This window comes from Marasmius oreades, chromosome 1 (assembly GCF_018924745.1).
Source record: "Marasmius oreades isolate 03SP1 chromosome 1, whole genome shotgun sequence".
NCBI classification, from domain to species: domain Eukaryota; kingdom Fungi; phylum Basidiomycota; class Agaricomycetes; order Agaricales; family Marasmiaceae; genus Marasmius; species Marasmius oreades.
The window spans coordinates 2,103,938-2,129,161 of record NC_057323.1 but is presented as its reverse complement, the minus strand read 5'-3'; the positions used below and the strand labels follow the sequence as shown (position 1 = coordinate 2,129,161).

Genomic DNA, 25,224 nt, shown 5'->3' with positions numbered 1-25,224 from the left:
GATCCGTTCTCGTATATCAGTTCATCTTGGCCAATTTTCCATTCCATTACTATCCCTCCTACCATCTTTTGCGTTGGACATCTGCGGTGAAGACTCGTTTAATGAAAACGGGTTTCGATGCTGGCTCTGAGGCAATGCTTGTCCTGGTGAAACTACCCCAGCGCCATAGAACGATGGTGGGATAGCTTGCGTTGCAGGTGCTATGTGCCGAGCAGCAACGGCAGCTGCGGACGACGGCGTGACATTGGAGTACGATTGGTAGGAATCCGGTTGCATAGGAACATACATATTTCCTGTGTTCGTTCTTCTATCAGAGTCAAAGACACTCGGTGATGCTTGTTGTTGCTGCTGAGGCGGTTGAGTGTAGGTCATGGCATACCTATTCCCCGAAGTGGAGCTGCTGTTGTATGCTTGCGGAGGATTGGATATTACCTCACCAGAGCCGTACATAGCAGCTCCATTCCCATCCCCGCGGGCAGCAGACCGGACATTCGACATGACAGCGTCACGTCGACTGGTATCCTCTTCCATGGAATTTGCGTTGTACGAGTGAGATAGTTTGGAGGGAGGAGGGTATCTCGAGGACCCTGTACTTCCCCAACTCGACAAACCGGATACAGCTGCAAGTTCTGCTTGCTGCTGGAGATACTCTAACTGAGGGTATGGCTGAGAAGCCGTCGCCTTCCCGGACTGCCTTCTTTCCCATTCCTTCATCGCATCGTCTCGATTCAATACTGGAGTCAAAGCGTTTCTGCCTGCAATAACGTCTTGGTTCATGTGTTGCAAACGTGCAAGAGCCGGCGGGACTGCATCCATTTGGTTTATGGTGTTGGCACGGTTACGCTGATTGGGGTAGTAGGATGTTGACGGTACGTTGGGATTCACGGAAGAATTTAGGGGCGGATGGTTTGAGTAACTTCCGACTGAAGCGCTGGTGTTGAGATGCCCCGATGAGTTTTGATGTGGAAGCCTGTTATGCGCTGTGCTGGATGGCTGAGTTCCCCCTCCGTAAGGTTGGGGTTGAGGGAATGAGTGAGGTTGTTCTGATTGACCCGAGTACGTCGACACCGGCGGTTGAGATGGCTGTTGCGGTGGCTGTGGCTGTTGCTGTTGGGCTTGATTGAGGTACGGGTTACGGAAGGTGTTCGCAGCTTGACTTTGAGCTTGTGCGGTATAGGCTTGATGCTGCCTCAGATGTTGATCGTAAGATGCTGCATCTTGGTATGCCCTGGTGCCCTTCGGCTGAGAGGGTAGGAGCCCCCCGAAAGGCTGCTTGGGATTGGGAGAGCTGGTGGAGGTGGCAGCGGCAGCTTGTTGACCCTGCGTGAGGGTATCGGGCTGCATTTACAAATTAGCCAAGAATAACTTTGAAGCAAATGAGGGATACACACCACAAAGGGTTTTAAGAATTTTCCTCCGGTGATAAATGGATGTAATCTGGCCTGCTGTGGTGTCCACCGCGTGACAGGATTTAAGTCCAGTAAACCTTGACAGAAGTCGATAAATGATGCTCTATTGTTCATTTCTGCCCACGAGAATTAATACGTTAACTTTCCTCAACAGAAAATAGAATAGATTCCATACCTTTTTCTAGTTCATGTGCAGCTCTTGAGGGTGTCTTCGATTGAGGCATGGGTGCAGTATTGACAATTTCAGGTAACGAGGTGGCCTTGAAGTACTGTTTCCCCGGTTGCTCATTGGTACCATGCTCACGGGAATATTGTTCAATGGACTTCAACCGATATTTTTTTTCGGTCTGATTTGTATGAGGGTTGTAGGTTTCGTACGAATCAAAGAATTGCGCCGTCTGCTTGCCGATATTCAGCATGCTGTTCGGAGGGTTTCTGCAATTCGCAAGTATTAGCAATAAAGAAAGTCCCAAAAATAGAGAATGCATTAGAATAGTGTTAGAGCTAAGCGTGACGACGTACCCGAGCATCTCTATTATCCGAGTCAGCTGGTTATATTCGCTGGTTCCAGGGAAGAGCGGAAGCCCTAGGAATAACTCGACAGCAATGCAGCCGAGAGACCACATATCAATGGCGGCGGAGTATGAGAGCCCTAGGAGGACTTCTGGGGAACGATAAAATCTGGACTGAATATATGTATACACAGTCTGTCGTTCGTGACACGCTGAACCAAAGTCGATTACTTTGATTTGAGGTGACTGGAGCCTAAATGGATTTTTAGTTGTGAATTTGGAGTTCAGTGACAGGCAACACAAACGTTTTTAGCAGAATGTTCTCTGGCTTCAAATCGCAATGGATAAGACGGGCGTCCTTGAGAACAGTCATGGCATCTAACAGCTGTGCCATGAACACCTTCACCAACTGCGTACTCAGACCTTGAAATTGGTTTTGCTTGATCAACTCGTATAGGTTTGAAGATAGAAGCTCGAAGACAAGACACAGGTGGTTCCGATGAATGAACGAATCACGAAGTCTTAGTATGTGATGTTCGTCATTGGGATCGCATTGCTTATTGAGCTGTCCAGAAAGGGCAGACAGTCAGCAATCAAGTGCTCAACGCGATGGACGCGATGCGCACCAGCTCTAGAATGGTGACTTCCATCATACTCTGGTTGAAGTACGCAGGCTTGTTCTTGACGACTTTGACTGCCACAATCTCGTGTGTTTTCATATTCTGGCACTTGACCACTTGGCCGAAGGTACCTTGACCAAGGATATCCAGAATAAGATACCTGGAAGATGATGAGGGCATAGGGTGACGAATTGTACAAATAGTAACGCACTTGTGGCCCTCCTCTGTCCCTAACCAGTCATTGACATACAAAATATAGTCGTAGTCATCATTGTCGTATCCTTCGTTGTGAGCAGGTTTGCTTGGTTTGGTTAAAACACGTCTTGGGTTGTGGGTGGACTCGTATCTAAATTGTGGATTGCAGATGTGGTATGTGTCGACAAGGTTAACGGTGACTTGTTGCAAAGGCTTAGGCGACAAGGTAAACGCAAATTTGAAGCAGTAGCGGGTAATGACGCACCGAGATATAATGTCCGTCGCTGCCCATCCTTCGATCCGTTGATGGAGCATCCAGACGTGGTTGGATATCGCGTGCATCACGTACTCGTCGGAAACCAGACGCCCGACGTCGTTGTGGTGGGTCGACTTGCATGTTTTGCTCCTGAGAATAATACGCTGAGGAACTCTGATTCATGTATGATAATGGGGTTGGAGGTTGAGAGACCGAGTTTTTTCTTGCTGCATGAGGTGTCAGATGACTTGGTGGTTGTGGTAGGCCGGGACTACTTGTGTCCATCCCATAAGATGCTGGAGAATAGACTGAACCAGGATGTAGTGGTGTCTGAGGTGAGTAGGACGGATTGACTGGAGGGGACATGGGCTCGTTTTTGACTTGTGAATGCGATCGACTATGGGTGGAATAGTTCGATTGTGGAGGTGGATGTGGTCGTTGATCAGAAGCTGCCGCATAAGGATAGGCAGTGTTTGCTGTTGGCGAGTATTGAGACGAATGCTGGGGCGAGTAAGGGTCAAGAAGTGAACCGGAATTGGATGCAGGTGGACCACGAAGGGGTGAACGACCAGACCTTGAGCTAGAGAGGTGATAATTAGGACAAATTCCTTGGAGATGAAAAGAGAAGGGTATCACATATCAGAATATGGATCTGCCGATGCTGAAGCTGGTGAAGAAAGACTATTTGGGGCCATCGATGGGGAATGGTATGCCACACTAGGCGAATAGAACGAGTTCTGCGATGACTGTTGCATGGAGTGAGATGCCTCGAGGTCTGCTGGTTGCTGACGATGACGACGAGCGGCTGTTGAGAAAGACGCGCTACGAGCTAGATATGGTGCTGTGGCCGACGATGATGATAGAGAAGGAAAAGGAACTGTAGTATACGATGGTGCCCAACGAGGGAGCTCAGTGTCGGCAGAATCTGACATGGCGGGCGGTGACGGTCGTCGTTACAGCAATAACAAACAGCGAAGGTTTGTACACTGCTTGGATTCAATATGTACAGTACTACTCTCTCGTCAGTTCATTCAATATTCCCTTTTCAATCGCCACAATTCCTTTCACATCTTGTTCACCGACATCTAAAGACAGGAATATTTGCTTCCCAAGTCGTTTCGCTGCAGCCCATTCATGGTTTATATCATTTATCTTTTCTGGAATAAAAGTCACTTTTACCTAGACGTTGCGCCATCGATAATGCCACATCCCCGTTCTTAGTTCGAAATATGCTTGTTGCGACTGTAGGGGCGCTGACCTATTCACAGTCAACATCAGGCAAATAGAGGTTACTGTTTATACTTACACTTTGGGGAGGCATTGCACATATCCAGTCTTTGCACAGGTGTCCTCGAGCCGCAGCTCTGGACACGTCGTCACCCGTCAACCCTACCCAGAGCATGTATGAGTCAACCAGCCGCGTTATTTGCAGGGCGAACACCGGAATTGAAGGGTCGCTGGAAGCTATTCTCTTGGTATGAACGGAAATCATGGGACAGAGATCGAGAGAGGGTTGGAAATTATGTCAATTTGTCCTGCTTATTGCAGGCTCCATCTCTTTCTCATTAACCACGATGTACCCTGTTACAGTGGGCTCTGACGGCGTTGTCCTCTGTCCGTGCGGTGAGCCAGTAGCCGGCCTCACAAGTAAAACATCAAAGAATCCCAATCGGTTTTGTTATCTCGTTCTGATGTGTCTATTCTGGTGCTCATCCCTCCTTGATCACAGAAAGTTCTATATATGTCGTACCAAACGTTGTGCTCTATGGTGTGAGTAATTGTAATTGTTCAACTTTGAGGCGTAGTATCATAACCTTCTCACAGGCTGGGCAGATGAAGTTCAGCTTAAGCACCAAAGCACCCCAGCCACTTCAAGTCAAACCGAGACTTCGCTTAAGAGGCGTAATTCCGAAGACTCTGAAGCACAGAGCACTCCGTCCAAGCGCCCTAAACCTTCCGTCAACGACCAAATGCCTTTTGAAGCCCAAAAGGTGCTTGAACGATATCCAGGAGGCTCCCAGCAGAAACAACTTGCCACCCCATCTAGAACACCGCAACAGAAACAGAGATGCATGCAAAACATAATTGTAGGCCTTTCTCAGGACAAACAATCAGCCGCTTCTTCACAGATATCTTTGGAATCCACTCCATCCAAACCTGAAAACCGGGCTCAAGGAGCAAAGGAAACGCAGCCCGAAGATGAATTCGATCGGTTGTTAAGTCAAGAGGAGGATCCTTTTGCCCCTGTTACTGGCCTCAGAACTCCGCCTAGCCAACAGTTGCTCCTATTTAGATCTGAGACGCGGGCTAAGGGGAAAGCGCGGTCTCTCAATCCTCTTCAGGATGAGAAACTAATATTCGAGCTTGTGCGTCGTCTTTCCTGAATTCTTCCGCGAATCACATTGGCCCTCATTATGACATCATAATATAGGCGGAATCAAGCCACTCAACCATCCCAACTCAATGTCTATCAAACACTTCTCCCGCCGACAAAATCATTCTCACAACTGATGAACAACTTTCATTTGCCAAGGTAATCGAGCAGAAATACGTTGCGGAAGTATTAAAAAACGCACGGTAGGTTCTTTCCTCAAGATACGTGCTTATATTGATGAGTCCACTTCTGGCAGTTTGGAGGCGAAAATCGAAATGTACGCAACTCCCCCTCCTACCAGGAAGAGCAACTCACATCGCATAAATCTTACTTACAGCCTCGAAGGACAGATTAATGCACTACGCGAGGAGCGGCAATGATCAGGTGCAAACGATTGTTGCTAATTCGCTTGTCAAATGTATTTTGTTAATCTTGGTCCTATTTTTGTGCCTGCCTACCTAGCTAAATCCTTATCGTATATTTCGCCTTCGCCTTATCACTCGCGAATGGCGGGGAAACTGCAGTTATCGTACCATCATGACCTGTCCGCCACAACAACTTTTCGGATTCATACTCATCGTCTCGAACCAATCACCGGCTTGTTATCGAGAGGAAGGTTACCACTTCACGCGTACTCCCGGTATCTCCGTTGGCCACCGCTTGCACACACGGTCTTGCGATGATGGTGCTTCCTTTTTTTTTCTGAACATGGGAAGTCGAAAAAGCCGCTATCTGTTTAACATCTGTCATTTCGCAATGATACTCCAAGGACCTTCGACCGCGGGTGCGATAAAAATTAACTATCCATGCGACTTCATGACTGGCATTGAAGAAGGAAACAATATTCAGGTACTCGAACGATTGCCTCCAACTACCGGCACCCGTGTCCCTACCTTCTTGCGCAATCTGCAAGATCCGAGGTGGACCTTGACGGCAGACCTTGGTCCCAGAGCTATCGAAGTAATATGGGAGGAGTACAACGCGTCGAAACGTTGAAAATCGTGAACGGCTGAGGCTGCCAGATGGGCTTCCGCTACCCACTCTCTTGTGTACCAAAATGGCCTATTCGGATTCTCCAATATCGACCACGGTTACTTTTCATTCCGACTGCCCGTATGTCTTCTACCTTTTGATGTAGATACTCTATCGTGATACTGAATTCCCATAGCCGTGCAAATGAGGTACCGGGAAGGAAAGGGTATGGAACACCAGCCTTTTTGGTAAATGATCTTCAACATATCCGTAGTGAAATGGAGAGAAATTGAGGGTCCATTTCCTTCTTCCTTCAAGATACTGAGCTCACACGAGACTAGGAGAATGGCGCGATCCGTGGAGCAATGGAATTGAGAGATGAGGGGTAATTATTCTTGCGGTCATAACCGTGTTGCCAGTGGGAGATTCTTTCGAGACGCGAGACATTGACGGTACCGTCGTTGTCTCGGACCCCAAAAATCCGATTTGGCCACACAACCTCCCTGTTAGAGAGTTCTACTGTGCCTGCTCTCTGCTTACTGCTTGAGGTTATACCGCACTTGGATTCGATACACCTTCCTCTGATTTACGGCTGCGCTCGATCTCCCAAAATCCTGCGGACGTCGTTGGGACTCTCGACGATTGTCGTTACTCGATTTCCGAGACTTTGGAAAGGTAATCTTGCCAAGTTGACCGGGTCGACGCTCTCTGTGGCGTTGGAACATCAAGAAATGCCATTCCCTCGACTCTCCAAACTTCCCACTCACAAAGGTTCCTTGTCCGATAGTCGGACGATACTCTATTTCTCTCTCGCATGGCAATTGAAGAAGTAATTGAGAAATGAAACCCGAACCTAATGTAAAATGTTACCGTCGGTACCGAGACGGAACTAAAAACCACCTGCTTATTTTTCCCGTGTCCTTAGTCAAACGTGAAAAAAAAAAGTACCGTGGATGGGTTTCCCTATAAAGCGGAGGTAGTGACTTTCGCTGATCTCCGTAAGAAGCCTTCCGATTGCCTCTAAAGTACTTGTTTTTCTCAAACTCCCACCTTTTTCACGACCAAAAGAACCCGAATCCGTGGAAAACCGTTCTTTCGTGAAAGGAGAAACTTGAACTCTTTTTTTTTTTTTTCCATTTTTCATTCAAATCCTTCATACCGGGCGAGCGCCCATCAGCACGCGATAGTTCCAGTTTCTCATAGTTGAAAAAAAGAAGAGGACTGGACGTTCTTTGCGATTGGTCGAGTCTAATGAGCGAATTTCTAGTCCAATCAACGTGCTCGAAATCGTATTGTAGGCTCGCCACGTTTAACACGCCACCGATACAAGTGACGCACAAAAGCGCGTGTGATTTACTGTCTACTGCCTCTGAAGCTCGTCTTCTGGTCGAAAGTAAAGATCATATTTCCTCGGAGGTACTCATAGGACACTCACCAGTCCGCCGATGATGCACAGCAAGCAAGAGGGAGGGAGGAGCCCGTCCTTATCCTCAAAGGTTTCTAGAACCACTGGAGCACCGAATCCATGGATTCAGTGACCAGGATACTGGAAATAGCAGTCCCACTGTACTGGGCAAAACAGAGTAGACAAGAAACCCGAGACTGTGTGCTGCACTAATGAGCACCCCGATTTATTCAAACAGGCACTGAATCTATGCAAAGCAGCAAATACAGATGCGAGATCAAATGATATAAGTGGTGGTTGCGTAGTCTGATCGCAGTCGCAACACAACTTACACTGCGAGGAGATAGCTGGAAAGATTAACACTGGGAACTAGCAAAATATTCCCCTCCACCACATAAGAAATCGGGACCACCACCCGCCTTGCCAACCATCACTACGTTGTTTACGACTTATCTTGATGGTTCCAGTACCTATACGTAGTTGTTGTTGATCGTCGTCGTCTCCTTCTTCAATGTCAAGAGGTCGTGATGGTGGGGTGGTCGGGAAGTAAGGTAAAGGCCTCCTAGTGACGTGGGGAGGAAACAATTTAATGAGGGATATATATTCGGAATTTATTATATCCAGAGGGGTCGTCCATATACGCAAGTATTCCTCTTCTTCATCATCAAACGTGGCCACTTCCTGAATAGATGTCAACGGCTCGTCTGATGAATCGGACGTGGCGGAAATCAACATGGGGGGATGTGGGCTTCCCAAAGGACGTGAATGCGCGGGTCTATCAATGAACGGGTCACTTGGGGCGCGTGCCCGTTTGGAATGTATAACCGTTGTTGCGTGTTCCCCCTTGAGGAGAGGTTGCGAGGTGGAGCGCGAATGGATGGAATGAAGATCCGGATACGGGTCCCCACCAGTCAGAGTAGAAATTCTCCTCGAAAAAGGAATTTCCTCGAACCCGAGGACCTTTGTCCAATGAAGATGAGCAACGCAACTTTTTTGAGTGTAAGGTGCCATGGGAAGGAACTCACCCCTTTGAGGACGTCGATGGCTTCCAGCATAAAGTCTTTTCCCCTAACAGGGATAAAAAATGTATATATCAGTTTGATGCAAGTCCAGAGCCATATTTTGTTCGAAGATCGTACTCACGCTGCCTCTTTGAATACTGCGTCGTCGAATTGCCATTCAATTCGGTTTCTGCCCGCTCCCCCAACATTTTCTGGAAGCACCTGTAACCGCATGATAGCCCAAACTAAAAGAACGCAGTAAGATAGATTTACTGAAATTAGCGATGACGACACAAAGGAAAAAAGAGGCGACTCACGGGATTGGAAAAAAGGTTGAGGTCCGGGCATACCCATGGTACACCAGCTCCTCAAAAAACGCTCGAACCGTTCATACCGCTCTTTCTTCGCAGCCGGGCCGTTGATATCTAATCTAGCGTGAGGAGTTAGAGAAGCGCCAGGTTGGGTGGCACTCAAATGAGCATTAAACTCTGCTGTTCGCCTGACGTTAACCGAACGATGATATGTTGACCGCATAGAGGATTGTAGACGCGAGAAGGGAGCTCTCTGAGACGGAGGAAGGTTTGCCATTGTCTGTGTCATTAGTCGACCTGCTTCTTCATCCTGATGAAAGTACCTAAAATAAAAAAAATCACGATCAGAGACTGTGCGGTGATGTGAATGTTTAAACAAAGACTTACCAGAGCCGACAATACTCTGAAAACTTTTCTAAATCACTGCGAGTCTGCGAGCGATTTCGCCCGCCGAGGGGTGGAGTGCGATGTCCATTTCTTCTAGATCTACCGGGAGAAGTGGGAGGAGGAGAAGGACTATTGGGAGGAGACAGAGAGGTTGCTGAGGGAAGGTCATAGAGGAGAGTGGGGGACTGAGGCGTAAAGGAGGACGAAGTTCTGACGGAGGAGGGCTCCAAGCGAAGAGGAGGAGGCGGATGACGGGGACGAGGATGGTTGAGACGATGGGATTCAACTGACATGAAAGAGAAAGACAGCTCGCCGTCGTCGTCGTGGGCTGCCTGCTCGGTCGATGCTACGTCACGTGGTACGTCGACTGCTTGGACGGATCGGGGACAGGATCTGCTGTGACATCGGCATTTCGGGGACGACGTAACAGGGGAGGAAAGCCGCGGGATTGGCCGCAACAACCGTTGATTGATTCGAAAAAGTCAGTATAATATTATCATATAATAATAAATATTCAATGTCAGCAGGGACGCAGGGTGAGAACAGCCAATCGGGGGTCTTGGGGAATGTATATAAAGAAACTGGCCATTTGTTCGTTTGTTATGGCCAACTGGGCATCGGTAACACCCGAACGTGTCCGATCAAACCACATAGAGATCCCCACACCGGCCAGCCGCTGGGCTCTTACCGACCTCCTCACCCAGCGTCCCCCCTTCCCAAAGTTGCCCATGGACTACCACCACCGCCTATACCAGTCCTCTGACATCGACCACTCCTTCGAGGTAAGTCTCTTCCTACCGTCTCCACGCCCCCGTGCTCATCACTTCTCCCAGGAGCACCTTTTTCAATCCGCAATCCCTCCCTCTCGCTTCAGAAATGATTCCAACCCTTCCCAATACCCTCTCAACAGCGATACCCCCATGTACTCTCCTACGTCCTTCTCAGACTCCGTTTCCTCTTTCCCCCCCGCCGGCGTTCCCTACGACATGATGAACACCTACTCCAGTGGCAAAGTCTCGCCACTCACCCCCAATGACCCCATCCCCCCTCCCTTCAACAACAAGGATTTCTCTCATACGCGTTTTGGGGATCCATCGTCCTTCCCTCCCTCAGAGATCCAGGAGGACTTTGCCATGGGTGGCGTCGCCAACGGCCTTTCCTTCTCCCCGAATGCGCTGCAGCAGTATACTGAGCGTCTTGGCCGTTTTCAACCAGGTCATTCCGTCAACTCCAATGTAGCCATGTCGTCCTCTCAAAACCCCGACTTGCTGCGTGCCATGCCGTCGAATCCCAATCATCCCTACCGCCAAGAAGGTTCCGCCTTCGATGCCATGTCCTCTTACCTCCCAAGCCCCCATAACGATCTATCTCTTCGTATGGCAGACGAAGAGCTCGCTCGCGTTGGTCTGCGCAACTCCTCCATAATGGGAGCCTCAAACGATCTTCAAACCTTCATTCGGTGAGTATCCTTGTCCTGCTCGAAATCATCATTTCTCAATTTGTTGAAAGTCCTTTCTTGGACCAATACGTTCGTACCCCCAATCGCCTCGCATTTGGCGAAAGAACTGTGATTGTAATGTCAAGCAAGGTCGCTCAAAAATCTTACGGCACAGAAAAACGGTATTGTTCACCATCACCGTAACCATGGTAGCTTTTGTCTAACAATTCATCTCAAATAGGTTTTTATGTCCGCCGCCGACAGCCATTATGGTTGGTAACTCCTGGTGGGCCGATGTGGTTCGTCGGGGCGAGGACCCAAAACTTTGTCCTCCACATGTCATTATTTCCATATCAGGAGAACCCGCGCCGCAGGAAGGTTCCATCGATTGGACAAGTTCATCAGGAAAGTCGTTTGATATCACCGACCCCCCTACTGGAACTACCTATATCGGCCGTTGCGTCGGCAAGCAGTTGTTTATTTCGGACGTTGACGAGAAGAAGAAGAAAGTCGAGGCTTTAGTCAAAATCAGTGCCGCTGGCTCTGATGATGAACCCGAACGAGTCATTGGCGTTTTCCCAAGTCGTCCAATCAAAGTCATATCAAAACCAAGTAAAAAGAGGCAGAGCGCAAAGAACCTAGAGCGTAAGTCAATTCTACTTCTTCTTGAGCACTCTAACCTTTTGTTTTAGTTTGCATCAATCATGGCTCCACCATCTCTTTATTCCACCGCCTTCGGTCGCAAACCGTGTCGACCAAATACCTCTGCGTCTCTGGATCGGGTTCCTCGTTCAAGGGTTCTGATGGTGCGCCCCTTATGGGTCTGGATCAACGAGCAAGGGCGACCACTCCTTCATTTATTGCTCGCACCGCTAGTTGGGGTTAGTATACTCCTGCTGTTGTGACAAAGCTCTCGATCTTAATTTCTTCTGCAGATCCGTTCGTCATGTACATCGTTGACGTCAACAAACCCGCTGGCGGCCTCGATGCAGCCCCGCCACCACCACCCCAACCTGATTACCCGTCTCCCCCTCCCAACGCGATATCTTTTACCAATAATGGCTCACCTATACCCATTTACTACAACCAAACCGTAGTTCTCCAGTGCCTCACCTCTGGTGTTGTCAGTCCGGTCCTTATTATCCGTAAAGTGGACCACCAAACCACTGTCGTCGGTGGGGGTCTACAGGAAGGCGCAAAAGGTGTCGCTGACCACTATTGCTCCCCAGGTGAAGTCTGCGGTGACCCTGTCTCGCAATTGCACAAAGTCGCATTCGAAGTTTACGATGGTAACAAGGGTTTACCTGAACTTGGTACTCCAGGTATCACTGGTGCATTCCTGTCATGTATGGGTGAAAAAGTCAATACCTATCGCCCAGTCGACGGTCGGCAATGGAACATGGGTGGTAGTCATGGGTCAGGGTCCCCCGGCATGCCTAGCTCGCCTGTCTCCTCCACCCCCGTGTCAAGCAATAATGAATACTTTGGTCTGGATGGACCGGACTCTCCGACATCTGAATTCCTCAGCAACGATGGTGGCAGGGTCAGAAAGAAGCGGTCGACTTCTAGCGCTGGTGGCGTTGGCAAGACTGTCCCTAAAGGACGTCGCAGACCAAGTTCAGCGGGCTCCGTAACATCCGGCCGCAGAGGTTCCTCCAGCGATTCTGGAGCCTCCTCTGGCGCCCTCTGGCAAGTGGACATTGGCGAAACGAGTGTCTGGACCATAGTCGGCACAGGTGAAGACCTTTTCTTTTTACGTTGTTTCAATGAATTGACCTCCATCACACCAGACCAAGTTCGGTATAATTTCTATGTACCACCGGTACTTTACGATAATCAGCACGCCCCTCAAACAGGGTCGTTCCCGATACCCTCAAAGCCTGTGACACCCTTCCCTGGCGTTGTAAAATACCTACCCCCAGATCGTGCAGCCGAGGCGCCCAAATCCAATTGTGCGTCCTCAAGGGCGGTCCTCGCGAAACCCAATCCTCACGCATCCAAAATGCTGACTGTTTACGGGGAAAACTTCTCCAAGACCGATCCTGTCACGGTCTTCTTTGGCTCTGATCCCTCACCGTTCGTGGAAGTGAGATGTACAGAGGTTTTGGGATGTCTGCCACCTACGGAAACTCAGATTGTGAAGCGAAGACCTATCGTACTCGTCAGACCTGACGGCATTGTCTTTCCATCAAATGTTATGTATCCTTAGCGCATTCTTTCACTCTTATGCTTTGCTTTTCTTTCGTTTACATGGCTCCACATGTCGTGCTCTGTTCTCTTTCGTGTCTGGATGTTCTTTCCTTCCTCCCCCTCCCTGCCCTTTTTGGTTGACTTGTACTCATAGTATACTGTGGACTTTGTGGAATCGGATGTTTTTCGCAACTTCCGGTTTCTGACCTGCGTTCGGAGCTTTTTGGCCATTCTTAGCGCGTTTGAGCCCGACTCGACAACAGCTTTAGCCTCCACCTGTTGTGCGTGAGATATTTAATACTAATGGATCCGGTTCACCTCCCGTCAGAATTCTCTGCTTGCCCTTCGCGTGGCTCCCATATGCCGTGGCGCGGGGAACGGTTAAACTTTTGAGGGCGAATAAATAGTAACACTTTGTCGCCGATCCATCTCCACTGAAGAAAAAACAAAACAAACATTCTAGGTCCCAATACCACGCGTTGCGAGTCAAACCTGGATTAAACACTGTCGCAAAAATAGTCAGTTGAGAGGGAAAATGACATCTACACAGCTCAAATACAGCACAGACAGCAAGGATTCGCTCCACAGGCTTCTCCCTGCACAACATTAAATGATGGCGTCATTTCGCCTCCCCGCTGCCGTACGGAACCTATAAAGCTGACCAAGTAAACGCAGAAAAGGGACCATTGATATGTTCTGGTTGATAGCGAAGCAAAGCAATAGAAAAAAAGGAGAAGTAGGGAGAATTTGTTCCCCGTATTGCCTATTTAGAGCTGTTTTGACACACGCATGCTTGTATTGAAAAGAAAAAAAGGTTCCTAACTTACAGGGTGTCTGCGGCCTCGGTCCAGTCAGCTGAGGTTTGGATCTGTAGGTAGAACGGTTGTTTTGGCGATGATCTTTTTTTGATGCAGGTTGAGTAGAAGTTCTCAGTAAGCAGCTTGCCCCACTGACTAGCAAGAGATCTCACTCGACGAATCCTGGGATCGCCTGGCCCCTCACGAGCTCATTTGCCATGGTGGTAGTGGGAAGTCAAACGGCTTTTCGAGTTTCTGTTTCCGGCCCGGTTCGATACTGTTCTCGTGAAAAAAACGACCATGGCAAATGTCACAAGCACATCTTTTCCTCGTCTCCTCTGGTCTTACTACGTCGATTATCTGTGGAACTATCACCCCGAATCTAACGTCGCGAGAGTCGGTAGGTCTTTTTTCTTTTTTCTTTGTTATTTGCCCTCATGACCTGGAACTTCTTTCTCCTTTCTCAGCTTCTGTCTTCCGGATCCTTGCACTCGTTCTCATTCTCCCTATCCTCGTCTTGAGCTTACTGGTGACTGCAATAAATATATACCCGCGCATAGAGTGTCATTTAATCAGCGAATCTCTTTCGTCAGGACGTTTCATCCTATGTGATCGCCAGAACGCTTGGGATTGTTGACGATGTCAAGGCCTCGACCAGCGATAGGAAGACCCTCCATACTATGCACCCACCTCCAAGTATCCGCGTAGACTCTCCAAAAACTGATGACACGATGATTGCATCGTCAACGACTGTCCTGGTTGGAGGTGGGGGAACCCCCCAAAGTTTAGCTCTCGCCAGCAGCCAGTCGTCACTGGCTGCTCCAGAAGCAACCAGTCCAGACGCATCACCTCCAGAATATTTCACGTCCGAAGGAAATAACCTCAAGTTATCGGGCTTTGACGTGTTTTCACCTGCTCCTTCACAGCCGCCTTCACCTACTCTGAGTCGACAGCAGTTGCCACCAGATCTCCAGATGTCACCGGTATATCAGGTGCCGCAAGATCAGCTCGAAGATGGTATTCACTTTAGGAGGCGCAAGCGAGGGGAATCGAAATAGTGATCTTTCTGCTGGAAGGCGATCAAGAAATACATATGTCTACATCGCGTCGTTCCACTAGACGACCTTTACTCTACTTGTACAATTGTTATTACATAAAACTACAAAGTCTTCACTACCATCCAAATCTCAACTGGTCCCTGGTAAATACAGGAGGTTTCCACCTTAAGTTCTCGGAATGAATCCGGCGTCGATTCTTCTTCCTTATCTTCTCATGACGCTCCAGCACTGCGTTATTGAGAACGATAAGATGCTGACCCTTGTAATGTTTGAATAACTGCAATGTAGAACACCTGTTTATTTCCATATCAATGGCATTGTACCAAAGGGGAGAAAACGAGGGAGGATAATAAAACATACGTGTTCATGACATCGCTGTGCGTGATAGATGTCTTCTGTGCTATTTCGTCGATGCTAATCTCCCCTTCGGACTCTAGCAAAAGATCCACGATAATTTCACTCCAGTACGCCCGATATCCCAACAAACCCAGATCACTGAGTGGCTTTTCTGGACTGCCCAGCTTGCCCTCCTTTCTACTAAGCTCATAGGAGAATTCGATTAGGAGCTTTCCGTAGCCATGACGCTGATGTTGAGGAAGGGTCATAATGCAAGCGACATTGTAGTTTTCCGCAGACTCTTTCTCTTTGGAGAAATATCCAATGATGTGACACCCGGCTGAATCTCGTTGAACCTATAATTTCCAGCGTCCAAACCCAAGTCATTTAGAGAAGAGAAAAATTCATACGTACCAGGACATAATATAAGAAAGGCGTCACATCGTAGTACAACGTTTTACTGAACAAAGCTGGTCAGAAGATGGTACGGGCCGCGTTTAAGGCAAGGGAGGACTCACTGGTCAAGAAAACACTTGGATAACAAGCTCAAGTTTCTGCACCACGTCAATTGGCGTTTCCCATCGATTTCAAAGAACGACAAATCCTCGTGTCGATATATTTCATTTCCAGGAGGGTGCAACATAGTACATCGTTGTCGATGGCGAGAAAACATCATCGCGGAAGGAAAGAACGACAAGCAGAATTCGCATATGTACAGGATGGGGAGGTGGGCATATTCCTTTGGGTACGGACTAAAATACCAAGTTTCGACTTCATGTTTTCCTATTTGAATTCGGTTCAGATTCTTTACGCGAGTGATTTCGGATATCGACTGTGTCATGGAGCCAGACGTCCTCAGTTTCTCGATCTCCTGGTCCTTGCTAAAGGCCGAAACAGGCGGAGGCTCAGAAGATTCGGGGAGAACGTCCGTGATGCTGAGTTCGAATGTTTCTGAGTCGCCTTCACCATCTACATCCATGTCACCATCTGCATCACCATCTGCATCGGCGTCAGCATCGGCGTCGGCATCTGCATCCAAATCCTCCATTTCTTCGTCGCGCAATTCTTGTTCATCGTGAGGTACTTTCCGCTTGAGAGAAGGAAGCAAAGACGGGGAAGGAGAAGGGGCATTGTCGATAGGAGTAAGTGCTGCATTGGTTGTGGCTTTCTTTAGCAAGCTCTTCGACCGAGGAACCTTGGCTGGAACTTTTGCAGGTGCTTTCGGAGTGCCGGCCTTTTTAGTGGTAGCGGGAGCTTTGGGACGAGGCCACTCGAGGTCACGGCTAAGTACCACGCGGTCCCCAGAGACCCACTCGTCCAGGCGCTTGTTGAATTGGTCCCAGTGCACAAAGAATTCAAGTTTTTCTTCGAGTTTCTTCTCTGCCTCTTCTTCCTTGGGTATAGTACGACGACTGTAAGGGTTAACGGGCTTGTCACGAATCGACAAAATTTCGGCCAATCTTTCCTCCTTCACCCCGTTGGGGCCTAGGCGGGTAATATAGACTTTGCATCCTACAGAAACCGCCTTGAACAGAAAGACGGTCAGTAAAGGAGAAGAGAGGGAAGGAAAAGCAAACCTGAATCGTATACGTGCCACCGAGAGTTATTACTGGAGGAGTATTTACCACATCTGGTGCAGGAGTTGGAGGGGACATTTGCGCTGGCACTTGAGACGAACGAGTCAGGTTACCATTAAGTTACATGATTCTAGTTTCCCATCACGAGACGTCGACGCGTCGTCAATTGTTGGACAGAATAAGGCTGACGTTATACGACTACAATGACAAAAAGCTATCGAGATGTAACAAGTTTTTCCAGATCGTACCCTCCTGCAATCTGGAACTCAGATGTGCCTGAACGTTCCATGACGCCACCTTTCTTCGACTGTCGACCTTGAGAGCGCACCATAGCACGCATCCGTTTCTCAGCATCACCCGAGCCAGCCTCCTTTGTTTCTCCTGAGTGCTTTATCTTTTTCGTGGAGTTATCTTTCAGTTTGTGTTTTCCAGATGCACTAGTGACTGCTTTGGGAGCTTCGCGTAAAGCAAAGGACTTTGCTAAATGTCCGATGTGAAGGTGTCGAATATGGAACATGTGCTTCTCGTCGGATGGATGTGTCGAATAGGCCCTCATGTGCGAAAGAAAGGCCTTACGGGCTAGTCCATGATTCTGGATCCAGATGGAGTCAATGACGCGGTGAAACGATGTAGCCTCTCTTACCTCTTTGCTGCGCAATACCCATCTCTCGAATGAAAGCTGTACTTGTGTAGCACGCTCCTCGTATTCTTTCCCAGCGAATCCCATTCTGAGCATTTCCTCTGCAGCAGTGCCCCTTAAGTTTATCGAATCTTTCCCGTCAATTTGCGCCTGCATTTTCCCTTCCACCCATTGAACCCAATCGGCTTCACTAGGTGCGACAATATTCCAGGCTTCACCGCCTTTTCCGGCTCTTGCTGTTCGACCAACTCGGTGCACATACTCGGTGGCGCCTCCTTCTGTCGGTAAATCGTATTGAATTACCCCACGAACAAGGGGTAAATCCAGACCACGGGAAGCAACTGAAGTGCAGAGGAGAATAGAAAATTGAGGCCCATTCTTGGGATTACCAGAAAATCCTCGTATAGAAGCAAGGCGAGTCTGTGTGTTCAATGAACCATGCAGTCTATAGACAGAAGTATTGGGGAGGAGTGAACATTTGACTGAGATTGGAGTGGCCTTGGTTCCAGCTGTATCCTCGTCAGAGTCTTCTTTCTCTGATGATTCGCCGCCACCGGAATCCTCCTCTCCGCTCATTGAAGATCCTCCCAGAAGAGCCCAAAGGAAGTCGACAGCATCGGTACAGCTGACGAAGACGATAAATTTTCCAGTTTGATCCTTACATTTCGCAATTAGATGCCGCAGAAGAGCAATCAGGACCACTAATCTCAACTTGAGCGGAACGATCATATAATTCTGAGTGAGTTGGGAAGGTGGGACGAAGTTGGGCCTTGCAGACGGATTGGACAGTGTGGGGGTGATAGAGTCAGGTTCTGGAGCGGCTGCTTTTATCATCAGAGGGTCCGTGAGGGTGGTGCCAGCCAATTTCTGCACGTCTTCTCGTATTGTTGCAGAACAGAGAATTGTCCTTCTCCGGCGTTCCCAATCCCATCCGCCAACGTCTTTCCCAATGCCTTCCTTCTGGGCCTGCAGAGCTAGTTTACGGTGACCGTCCAACCCCTTGAGAATCCCCTGAAGGGTCTCTTCAAAACCAAGTTCCATTAAGCGATCAGCCTCGTCAAGGACTAACCATCGACACTTGGCTACGTTAAATGCACTGGTGTTTTGCAAGTGATCTAAAAGACGTCCGGGCGTAGATACTACAATTGGCAGACCTTTCCGTAGGCGTGCCTTTTCGTGAGTCTTTGTAGCACCACCTATCAATAATCCTGAAACGAGCCAACGCGTGTTCCGTGAGACAGTCTCGTCATCGGCAAACTCGTCCTCCCCACGAAGACGGAGTTTCAGCAAAGCTTCCAGAACTTCCGATATTTGGGTGGCAAGCTCTCGCGTTGGTGCAATTATGATCGCCAGTGTCCCGATCTTCCTATCGATGTATGAAAGCGAACCAAAGGGTAGAAGATCGTGAAGTATAGGCAGAAGGAAAGACAGTGTTTTTCCTGAACCTGTTTGGGATTGTATAAAGATGTCCCGTTCGGTGAATTCGGGTGAAGTTGAGAGAATGGGAGGTAATGCAGCACGTTGGATCGAGGTCGGTTTAGCGATACCCATCTTGGTCGAAAGATGTGCACATAATAGAGGGTTTAATCCCAATCCGGAGAAAGTAGACGCGTCTGTAAGGGGTGCATTACTCGGAATAGATAGTTTTTTGGTCGGAGGGTGCTTCTTAGGTGCTTCAATCTTGGGATTGTAAGAGAAGAGTGATGAGACGACTTGGGAATGTGTGTGTTGAACTTTTGCTTCAGTCGTACCATGGTCGAATTCGAGGCGAGCACGTTTGGCAGGAGGCTCAACTTGACTTGGCCGACACTTCCTCTTTTCCACCCTTTTCGCCTTTAACCTATGGGGATAAGAACAAAATAAAAAACTTTGGGGTGTAATCTACCTATCTGTCCATCTTCCTCCCTTTGAAGAGGACCCACGTTTAGACGTTGCCGGTAAATCGTCGTTTGTTAGGTTGAGCACGAGTCCATCGTCCATGGCAAAAAAAAGTACTGTTACCAAATTGGGAAATCAAATGTGCATATTTGAAGGGTTTTGCCACGTCTCCTTTCTTTACCACTCTCACCATGTTTCGTCGTATCTCACTCGTTTTCCTTGTTGTCACCCTTGCCTCTTTCTTCATCGCTCAGCCAGTCGATGCTGCAAAGGGTCCAAAGATCACAAACAAGCTCTATTTCGACATCAAGCACGGCGACAAGGACCTCGGAAGGAGTAAGTTCCCTTTATAACACACTCCCTCTCGCAACTGAGTATTTTATCTCAGTTACGCTAGGTCTCTATGGAGGAGTCTGTATTTTTCTCGTCATTTGATATGAATCTCATGGCGTTATATACAGACTGTCCCAAAAACCGCCGAGAACTTCCGTGCTCTCACTACCGGCAAGAAGAAGGATGGCACGGAGTTGGGCTTTGGCTACAAGGGTTCCAAATTCCACCGTGTCATCAAGGACTTCATGTATGTCCATATTCTGTTTTGGATTGGCCGTCCTTCTGACTACCAAATCATTCAGGATTCAGGGTGGTGACTTTAGTATGTCTCGGTGGTTAACCTCGATCTTCAGTACACTGAATCCTACATAGCTAGAGGTGATGGAACCGGAGGCAAGGTATGGAACTCTGTCATTACTCGTAACCTTTTTTGACGACAACAATGCAGTCTATCTACGGCGATCGTTTCGCTGATGAGAACTTGTGAGAACATTATTCTGAAGTGTGGGATCACTTGCTGACAGCACTTTCATGTTAAGCAAACTTCGCCACACCGCACCCGGTATGTTGTCAATGGCCAACGCTGGGAAAGACACCAACGGTGAGTCGTCTTCTCTGTGGGCGGGAACGGTCGAACTAATCTTTACAAAGGTTCTCAATTTGTGAGTAATACATCGCCAATCTTCTGAAGGGATTGCTCAAAGTCCTTCTCAGTTCATAACCACCGTCGTCACTAGCTGGTTGGATGGAAAACACGTCAGTGCACACCTCTACTTTGTCGATGCTGGCTGGCTCAATTGCTACATCACAGGTCGTGTTTGGCAAAATTCTTGATGGAATGGACATCGTGACTGCTATTGGTGAGTTGACTTGTAGACAACATCATCGTTGTACTCAACACCGTGATACTTCCAGAAAACGTGCCAAAAGGCGCCAGTGACCGCCCCGTGGAGGACGTCGTCATTGCTGACTGTGGAGAGGTCTGTTCAATTGATCATACTACTGGAATGTAATGACTGAACAAAGATTCCACAGCTTGAATTGGATGTTGACGAAAATGGCAACCAGGTACCTATCCACGCTGAGCTTTAATTTACCTTCTGTGAAGTAAAATCCCGTACCAATAAACTGGTCTACCTGTGAACAGGACGAGATAGTTACATCATCTCAATCCCAATCTTCCTCAACCGATTCCGCTGCTTCTACTTCTGCTGTCTCTTCCAGCGATGCTACGATGGTGCCCAATGAAGCGGAGTCATACTTTTTCAGCAAAGTCTTTTTTGGACTCATTTTCATCGGTGCCGTTGGCGCAGCTTTTGCTTACTTTGGTGGATTTCGAAAAGTCCGGGAAGTCGTGGCCAGAAGAGGTTACTATAGAAGAGTGGACATGGATGACGTCGAAAAGTAGGGCCGTTATCCGATACGTTTCTCAATACGTTGTGAATCCTCCAGAGAGCCGTCTAATGGATGTCTTGTTAGGATGTCCTGAGCTGACATTGTACTCCATATTCGCCGACGATACACTTATGCTCCTTAATCAGTACTTAACCAGTCTTACACCGACGATGGCATATATAATGCATTTACGTCCGTTGTACGAGCTATAGCAGTTACAAGTGTATATTACACAAAGGATAATGATATAGATCCGACAATAATCAAAGCACTGGAGAGAATAACGGGCCGGGGTATAATTATCGCTGGAGTGGAACTCGTCTTGGTATTTGGGCTGAAATTCCTTCAGTTCGACTGCAAGCAACTCGCCTAGAAGGAACTCACGCAATGCCATTTCGGTCGGAATAAGAAGGACAGGTATCGTTCGGGGATCCCTGAGGAAGACATCTTTCAGCAAAAACTCTACAGTTGTAATTATAACTTACGGTAGGGTTGGCAGGGCAGCAAGCACTTTCGGGACCCAGCTCGGGTGTGCTGCCCAAGGCACCAGCATCCTGAAAGCCAGCCCAGTCAGAACAAGAAACGCTCTCGTAGCTGACGTTCCATACGCCAAAGTCCTACATATAATGCGGGAAAACTGTTAGAATGGTATCCGATAGACCGATGATGGTCCTGACGTACCGCATAGCCGTAAAAAGAAACATTGGAAGGAAAGAAATCCGAATGAATGGACGCGGAGGGGTACGATAGGTCGAAATTCATATTGTGGCCAGCTCTTGCAAACGAATACATTGAGAACGTACGAGAGCATAAGGGATGAGGATATGAACGCACTTGTTGTTCCCGTTCTCGGTTCCGTTGCACCATCCTGTTGTGGATAGAGGACAGAGGTCTGTGACTTTGATTATTACAGACTTCTGAACGGCTGGATAAAATGTTGGCACAGCTGTGACCGAGTTAAGGAGGGTCAGACGAAAACAACGTCCGCAAGAGGCGCCTATGAATCGGGGCAGTCAGGAACAAAGTACTTATGGAGGAATACAGAAGTGCAATACCGTAGGCCTGTGATGCGCAGTGTTGAATAGAGTGTAAGAACGGAGAAACGTCGGAGTCCGTCGGAGCTCCGGAGTGCGAGAGAGTGGCTAAAGAGAGTATAACCTCAGTGACGGTTAGACACTTGTATTAAGATATAGTACCTAAAGAGAGTATACTATAGAAGATAAGATGAGTACTTCTGAATATAGGAAAAGAAGAGAAGACGACTTACACCTCAGTGACGGTTAGACACTGAGGTGTGGTTGTACGTATTCAGTAACTATATAGACTAACGGAGATTAATACCACGTGTTTATTTTGATATACAACACTCCCCCTCAAGATGAACACTAATCAAAAGTAAGTCCGAGCATGGATGCGAAGCGTACGAATTTAGCCCGAGACAGGGACTTTGTAAATGTATCTGCAATCATTAAGTTGGTCGGAACATAAGATAAAGAAATTTGTCCTTGTGAAACTGTTTGACGGATCCAGTGGAAATGAACGTCTATGTGCTTTGTGCGTGCATGAAATGTAGAGTCCTTTGATAAACGAATAGCACCTTGATTATCGCAGTATAAGTCCATTGCGTTGGATCCGCTGTCGGCGTTCGGTAAAATCGGTCTTAGCTCGGATAACAACTTGTTGAGCCAAATTGCTTCTTTGCCGGTAATGGGCGAAGAATACCACTCAAGAGTCAACCTAATATCAGAGCTACGGGAGTAGCACCAACACCAAATCAACCCAAAAACTAGTAAACCTCCGTGTAAAGTCTATCAATAACTCTACACACCAGGAAAGATTGCAAGGGTGGACTGCTTGGCAAAGGTTACGCACAAGATCACCGTCTCAATATCATATGAAGTTCTTATGAAATCAATGTGTAACTGCAAGTGTAAAACACCACAGCTACGGGGACTCTAGGGTTTGTAGGGGCTCTGTTTATTGTCCAGTGGACTAAGTGGGACTATGAATTTCGTCTACGGTAAGACTAATTCGAACGATTGGAGACTATTGCCCTCGACGGACACGAAAACTAAGTCCTCGGCGGACACGAACGCTAAGACCCTCGACGGATCACGAAACAGTAATCAAGACCTCGGCGGCCTACGGACGGATAGTTCTCTAGTTTTTGACCTCGACGGTCTCGTATAGTTCAAATCAAATCTTATCGTTTCACTGCACAAAGACAGGGCAAATCTCTCTATTGGTGTCAAGAGCAGTTACTCACGGGCAACCCACTCAGGACTTTCCTACGCACGGGTAGTACTCTTTTATCTACGGATACATGAGCTGCTTTTATACTACTTCTATGCTAGCTTTGTAATCCTATCTCTACTTGTTTTATCTCTAAAAATAATGCACTGTAGCTACGAATCCATGCGGAGTCTTATCGCTAGGGACTGCTACATGTGCAGAATCTTGTCTACGGAGCTTTTCCGTATTCGAATCATATGTTTTGGACCAATCTGGACCGTTCTTCATTCTTGTTTCAGCATGTAGAATGGACCTACATAGGCGTACCATATGGTATTTCCTGCCTACGGACCTTATCCTGTATTTCGACGTTATCAAATCATATGGACTTTGTGTGTCCAAGTAGTTCCAGCATATGGATCCAGAGTTCCGAATCGCCCTAGCACATGAACAGTGTGGACTCCAAGATCCGTTGTTCATTCCTGCCTGGTTCCTGGGTACTCTATCTGTGATCTGGGATCTGTATCATGTCTTTTTGTCTTTTCCTCAGATCGGGACTCGATCTACGGTCATATCAAATTTCTCCTAGTCTGTGTGGTCCAATGTCCGATTTCTTGTCAACTAAATCCCCCGTAGAAGTAGGTACTCCTAGTATGAAGGTCTTTTGACTTTGTTAAGTTCTGCTACGAACGGTTCTGTGAAGACTACAAGTCTTCTAATAGTACAATCCCTTGATATGCCAGTGCATAGTAGAATGTAGAGAGTAGAACTCGGTGGATTACCGCTTAAGTCCTCTGCTCATAGTGTTCTACAGGTTTCGAACGGTCATACAGTTTTCTGACACGATCTACGGCTCTCTCTAACTGGTCTAGCTGCGCCTACGGCACATCCTACTAGCGGCACTAGCTTTAACTAGCAATTCGGGCTCACTCTAGTTCTTAATACGATAAATATCGCTCCGTAGCACTGTTTTAAAGTGCAAAAAGAACCTTGTAGCATAGTCAACTAAGTCGCATTACCGGCGTGAGTTAACGCGACGTATTCGGATTCCGTGCTGGAAAGCGTAACGATAGGTTGCTTTTTCGTACTCCAGGAGACCGCTCCGGATCCGATAAAAAATGCGAATCCTGAGATAGAATGGCGGTGTGTGTGTGATGCCCAATCGGCATCCGAGTATCCGGACAGGTATAATTTGTCTCCTCCGAGTTCGAGCTTAACGTCCCGAGTTCCTTTCAAATAACGGAATACACGTTTAACGGCGTTTAGGTGAGTTGTTCGGGGAGATTCAAGAAATTGAGAAAGGGTATTAACGGCGAACGTGATATCTGGGCGAGTCATGATACTTGCATACATCAGTGAGCCAATTGCTTCACGATAAAGGGATTTTTCGTCGGAGTTTAACGGATGCGGTGATATGGCAGGGGATTCGAGACTAAGGTCAATTCCGGGTTCCATCGGAGTATCTGCGGTCCGAGCGTCCTGAAGGTCCATACGCGTTACAATTTGGTCAATGTACGCATGTTGGTCCAGATAGATTTTTCGGGTTTCTCGGTTCCGGGATGAGCTCATTCCTAGAAACCAATTAAATGCACCAAGGTCAACGAGTTCAAAGTGCTCGCCGACTTGTTTCTTTGCAAGTGCATTAGTTTCTTTGGAGTCCGCGATGAAAACAAAGTCATCCGTAGCGCTGGCTATAATGCTCCAAACTGTACCATCAAATTTGTAGTAAACGGCTTCATCCGCATTACATTTGGTGTAGTGCATGGTTCCGCAAATTTTCTCCTCCTTCGCTCGGGTCCACTCGTGTGCTCCCTGCTTTGTACCGTATAAGGATTTCTTAAGTCGGCATACTATTCGCTTTCCGTGAAGGTGGGTTGGAATGGATTTAAATTCGGAGTAGTACGGAGG

General features: G+C 47.9%; 10 protein-coding genes across 12 annotated transcripts; 4 read left to right on the top strand and 6 right to left on the bottom strand.

Moving 5' to 3' along the window:
* Positions 1 to 21: 21 nt before the first annotated feature.
* Positions 22 to 3,924, bottom strand: E1B28_000654 (uncharacterized protein; the record flags this gene model as incomplete). Its single annotated transcript, XM_043146511.1, has 9 exons — positions 22 to 1,338; positions 1,392 to 1,525; positions 1,585 to 1,844; positions 1,932 to 2,174; positions 2,227 to 2,486; positions 2,548 to 2,701; positions 2,753 to 2,949; positions 3,002 to 3,572; positions 3,629 to 3,924. 9 exons carry the CDS (start codon positions 3,922 to 3,924, stop codon positions 22 to 24), a joined length of 3,432 nt encoding a protein of 1,143 aa, XP_043015214.1.
* E1B28_000653 (uncharacterized protein) lies at positions 3,924 to 4,502 on the bottom strand. Its single transcript, XM_043146510.1, has 2 exons — positions 4,299 to 4,502; positions 3,924 to 4,250 (listed from the first exon to the last, which is right to left on the bottom strand). The coding sequence occupies exons 1-2, from the start codon at positions 4,482 to 4,484 to the stop codon at positions 4,137 to 4,139; spliced, it is 300 nt and encodes a 99-aa protein (XP_043015213.1). The 5' UTR covers positions 4,485 to 4,502; the 3' UTR covers positions 3,924 to 4,136.
* Positions 4,488 to 6,691, top strand: E1B28_000652 (uncharacterized protein). Its single transcript, XM_043146509.1, has 7 exons — positions 4,488 to 4,664; positions 4,722 to 4,762; positions 4,817 to 5,358; positions 5,424 to 5,569; positions 5,623 to 5,643; positions 5,704 to 6,479; positions 6,535 to 6,691. Exons 1-6 carry the CDS (start codon positions 4,567 to 4,569, stop codon positions 5,744 to 5,746), a joined length of 891 nt encoding a protein of 296 aa, XP_043015212.1. The 5' UTR covers positions 4,488 to 4,566; the 3' UTR covers positions 5,747 to 6,479; positions 6,535 to 6,691.
* Positions 6,692 to 7,933: 1,242 nt separating this feature from the next.
* Positions 7,934 to 9,819, bottom strand: E1B28_000651 (uncharacterized protein). Its single transcript, XM_043146508.1, has 5 exons — positions 9,443 to 9,819; positions 9,062 to 9,378; positions 8,887 to 8,989; positions 8,769 to 8,811; positions 7,934 to 8,703 (listed from the first exon to the last, which is right to left on the bottom strand). Exons 1-5 carry the CDS (start codon positions 9,733 to 9,735, stop codon positions 8,113 to 8,115), a joined length of 1,347 nt encoding a protein of 448 aa, XP_043015211.1. The 5' UTR covers positions 9,736 to 9,819; the 3' UTR covers positions 7,934 to 8,112.
* Positions 9,820 to 10,044: 225 nt separating this feature from the next.
* On the top strand, positions 10,045 to 13,260 carry E1B28_000650 (uncharacterized protein; the record flags this gene model as incomplete). The annotated part of the gene is made up of 7 exons (XM_043146507.1): positions 10,045 to 10,224; positions 10,276 to 10,901; positions 10,952 to 11,062; positions 11,122 to 11,525; positions 11,573 to 11,761; positions 11,816 to 12,616; positions 12,671 to 13,260. The coding sequence occupies 7 exons, from the start codon at positions 10,045 to 10,047 to the stop codon at positions 13,087 to 13,089; spliced, it is 2,730 nt and encodes a 909-aa protein (XP_043015210.1). The 3' UTR covers positions 13,090 to 13,260.
* An 817-nt stretch (positions 13,261 to 14,077) lies between these two features.
* Positions 14,078 to 14,925, top strand: E1B28_000649 (uncharacterized protein; the record flags this gene model as incomplete). The annotated part of the gene is made up of 3 exons (XM_043146506.1): positions 14,078 to 14,267; positions 14,335 to 14,396; positions 14,461 to 14,925. The coding sequence occupies exons 1-3, from the start codon at positions 14,168 to 14,170 to the stop codon at positions 14,923 to 14,925; spliced, it is 627 nt and encodes a 208-aa protein (XP_043015209.1). The 5' UTR covers positions 14,078 to 14,167.
* Positions 14,926 to 15,040: 115 nt separating this feature from the next.
* Positions 15,041 to 16,916, bottom strand: E1B28_000648 (uncharacterized protein; the record flags this gene model as incomplete). The annotated part of the gene is made up of 5 exons (XM_043146505.1): positions 15,041 to 15,218; positions 15,286 to 15,617; positions 15,676 to 15,721; positions 15,780 to 16,786; positions 16,839 to 16,916. The coding sequence occupies 5 exons, from the start codon at positions 16,914 to 16,916 to the stop codon at positions 15,041 to 15,043; spliced, it is 1,641 nt and encodes a 546-aa protein (XP_043015208.1).
* A 136-nt stretch (positions 16,917 to 17,052) lies between these two features.
* On the bottom strand, positions 17,053 to 19,458 carry E1B28_000647 (uncharacterized protein; the record flags this gene model as incomplete). Its single annotated transcript, XM_043146504.1, has 3 exons — positions 17,053 to 17,430; positions 17,482 to 19,318; positions 19,364 to 19,458. The coding sequence occupies 3 exons, from the start codon at positions 19,456 to 19,458 to the stop codon at positions 17,053 to 17,055; spliced, it is 2,310 nt and encodes a 769-aa protein (XP_043015207.1).
* Positions 19,459 to 19,531: 73 nt separating this feature from the next.
* CPR2 (Peptidyl-prolyl cis-trans isomerase B) lies at positions 19,532 to 21,254 on the top strand. Of its 3 annotated transcripts, XM_043146503.1 has the most exons (14): positions 19,538 to 19,692; positions 19,745 to 19,767; positions 19,818 to 19,936; positions 19,992 to 20,011; positions 20,062 to 20,087; positions 20,138 to 20,172; positions 20,229 to 20,290; positions 20,341 to 20,351; positions 20,404 to 20,445; positions 20,501 to 20,549; positions 20,605 to 20,669; positions 20,725 to 20,757; positions 20,837 to 21,093; positions 21,169 to 21,254. In XM_043146503.1, exons 1-14 carry the CDS (start codon positions 19,548 to 19,550, stop codon positions 21,176 to 21,178), a joined length of 897 nt encoding a protein of 298 aa, XP_043015206.1. In that variant the 5' UTR covers positions 19,538 to 19,547; the 3' UTR covers positions 21,179 to 21,254. The 3 variants fall into 3 exon arrangements, with proteins under 3 accessions (XP_043015204.1, XP_043015206.1, XP_043015205.1); XM_043146501.1 differs by having other exon boundaries at positions 19,532 to 19,692; positions 20,725 to 21,093; XM_043146502.1 differs by having other exon boundaries at positions 20,837 to 21,254.
* E1B28_000645 (uncharacterized protein) lies at positions 21,255 to 22,179 on the bottom strand. The gene is made up of 5 exons (XM_043146500.1): positions 21,919 to 22,179; positions 21,766 to 21,859; positions 21,570 to 21,701; positions 21,469 to 21,518; positions 21,255 to 21,418 (listed from the first exon to the last, which is right to left on the bottom strand). Exons 2-5 carry the CDS (start codon positions 21,844 to 21,846, stop codon positions 21,313 to 21,315), a joined length of 369 nt encoding a protein of 122 aa, XP_043015203.1. The 5' UTR covers positions 21,847 to 21,859; positions 21,919 to 22,179; the 3' UTR covers positions 21,255 to 21,312.
* Positions 22,180 to 25,224: the final 3,045 nt, after the last annotated feature.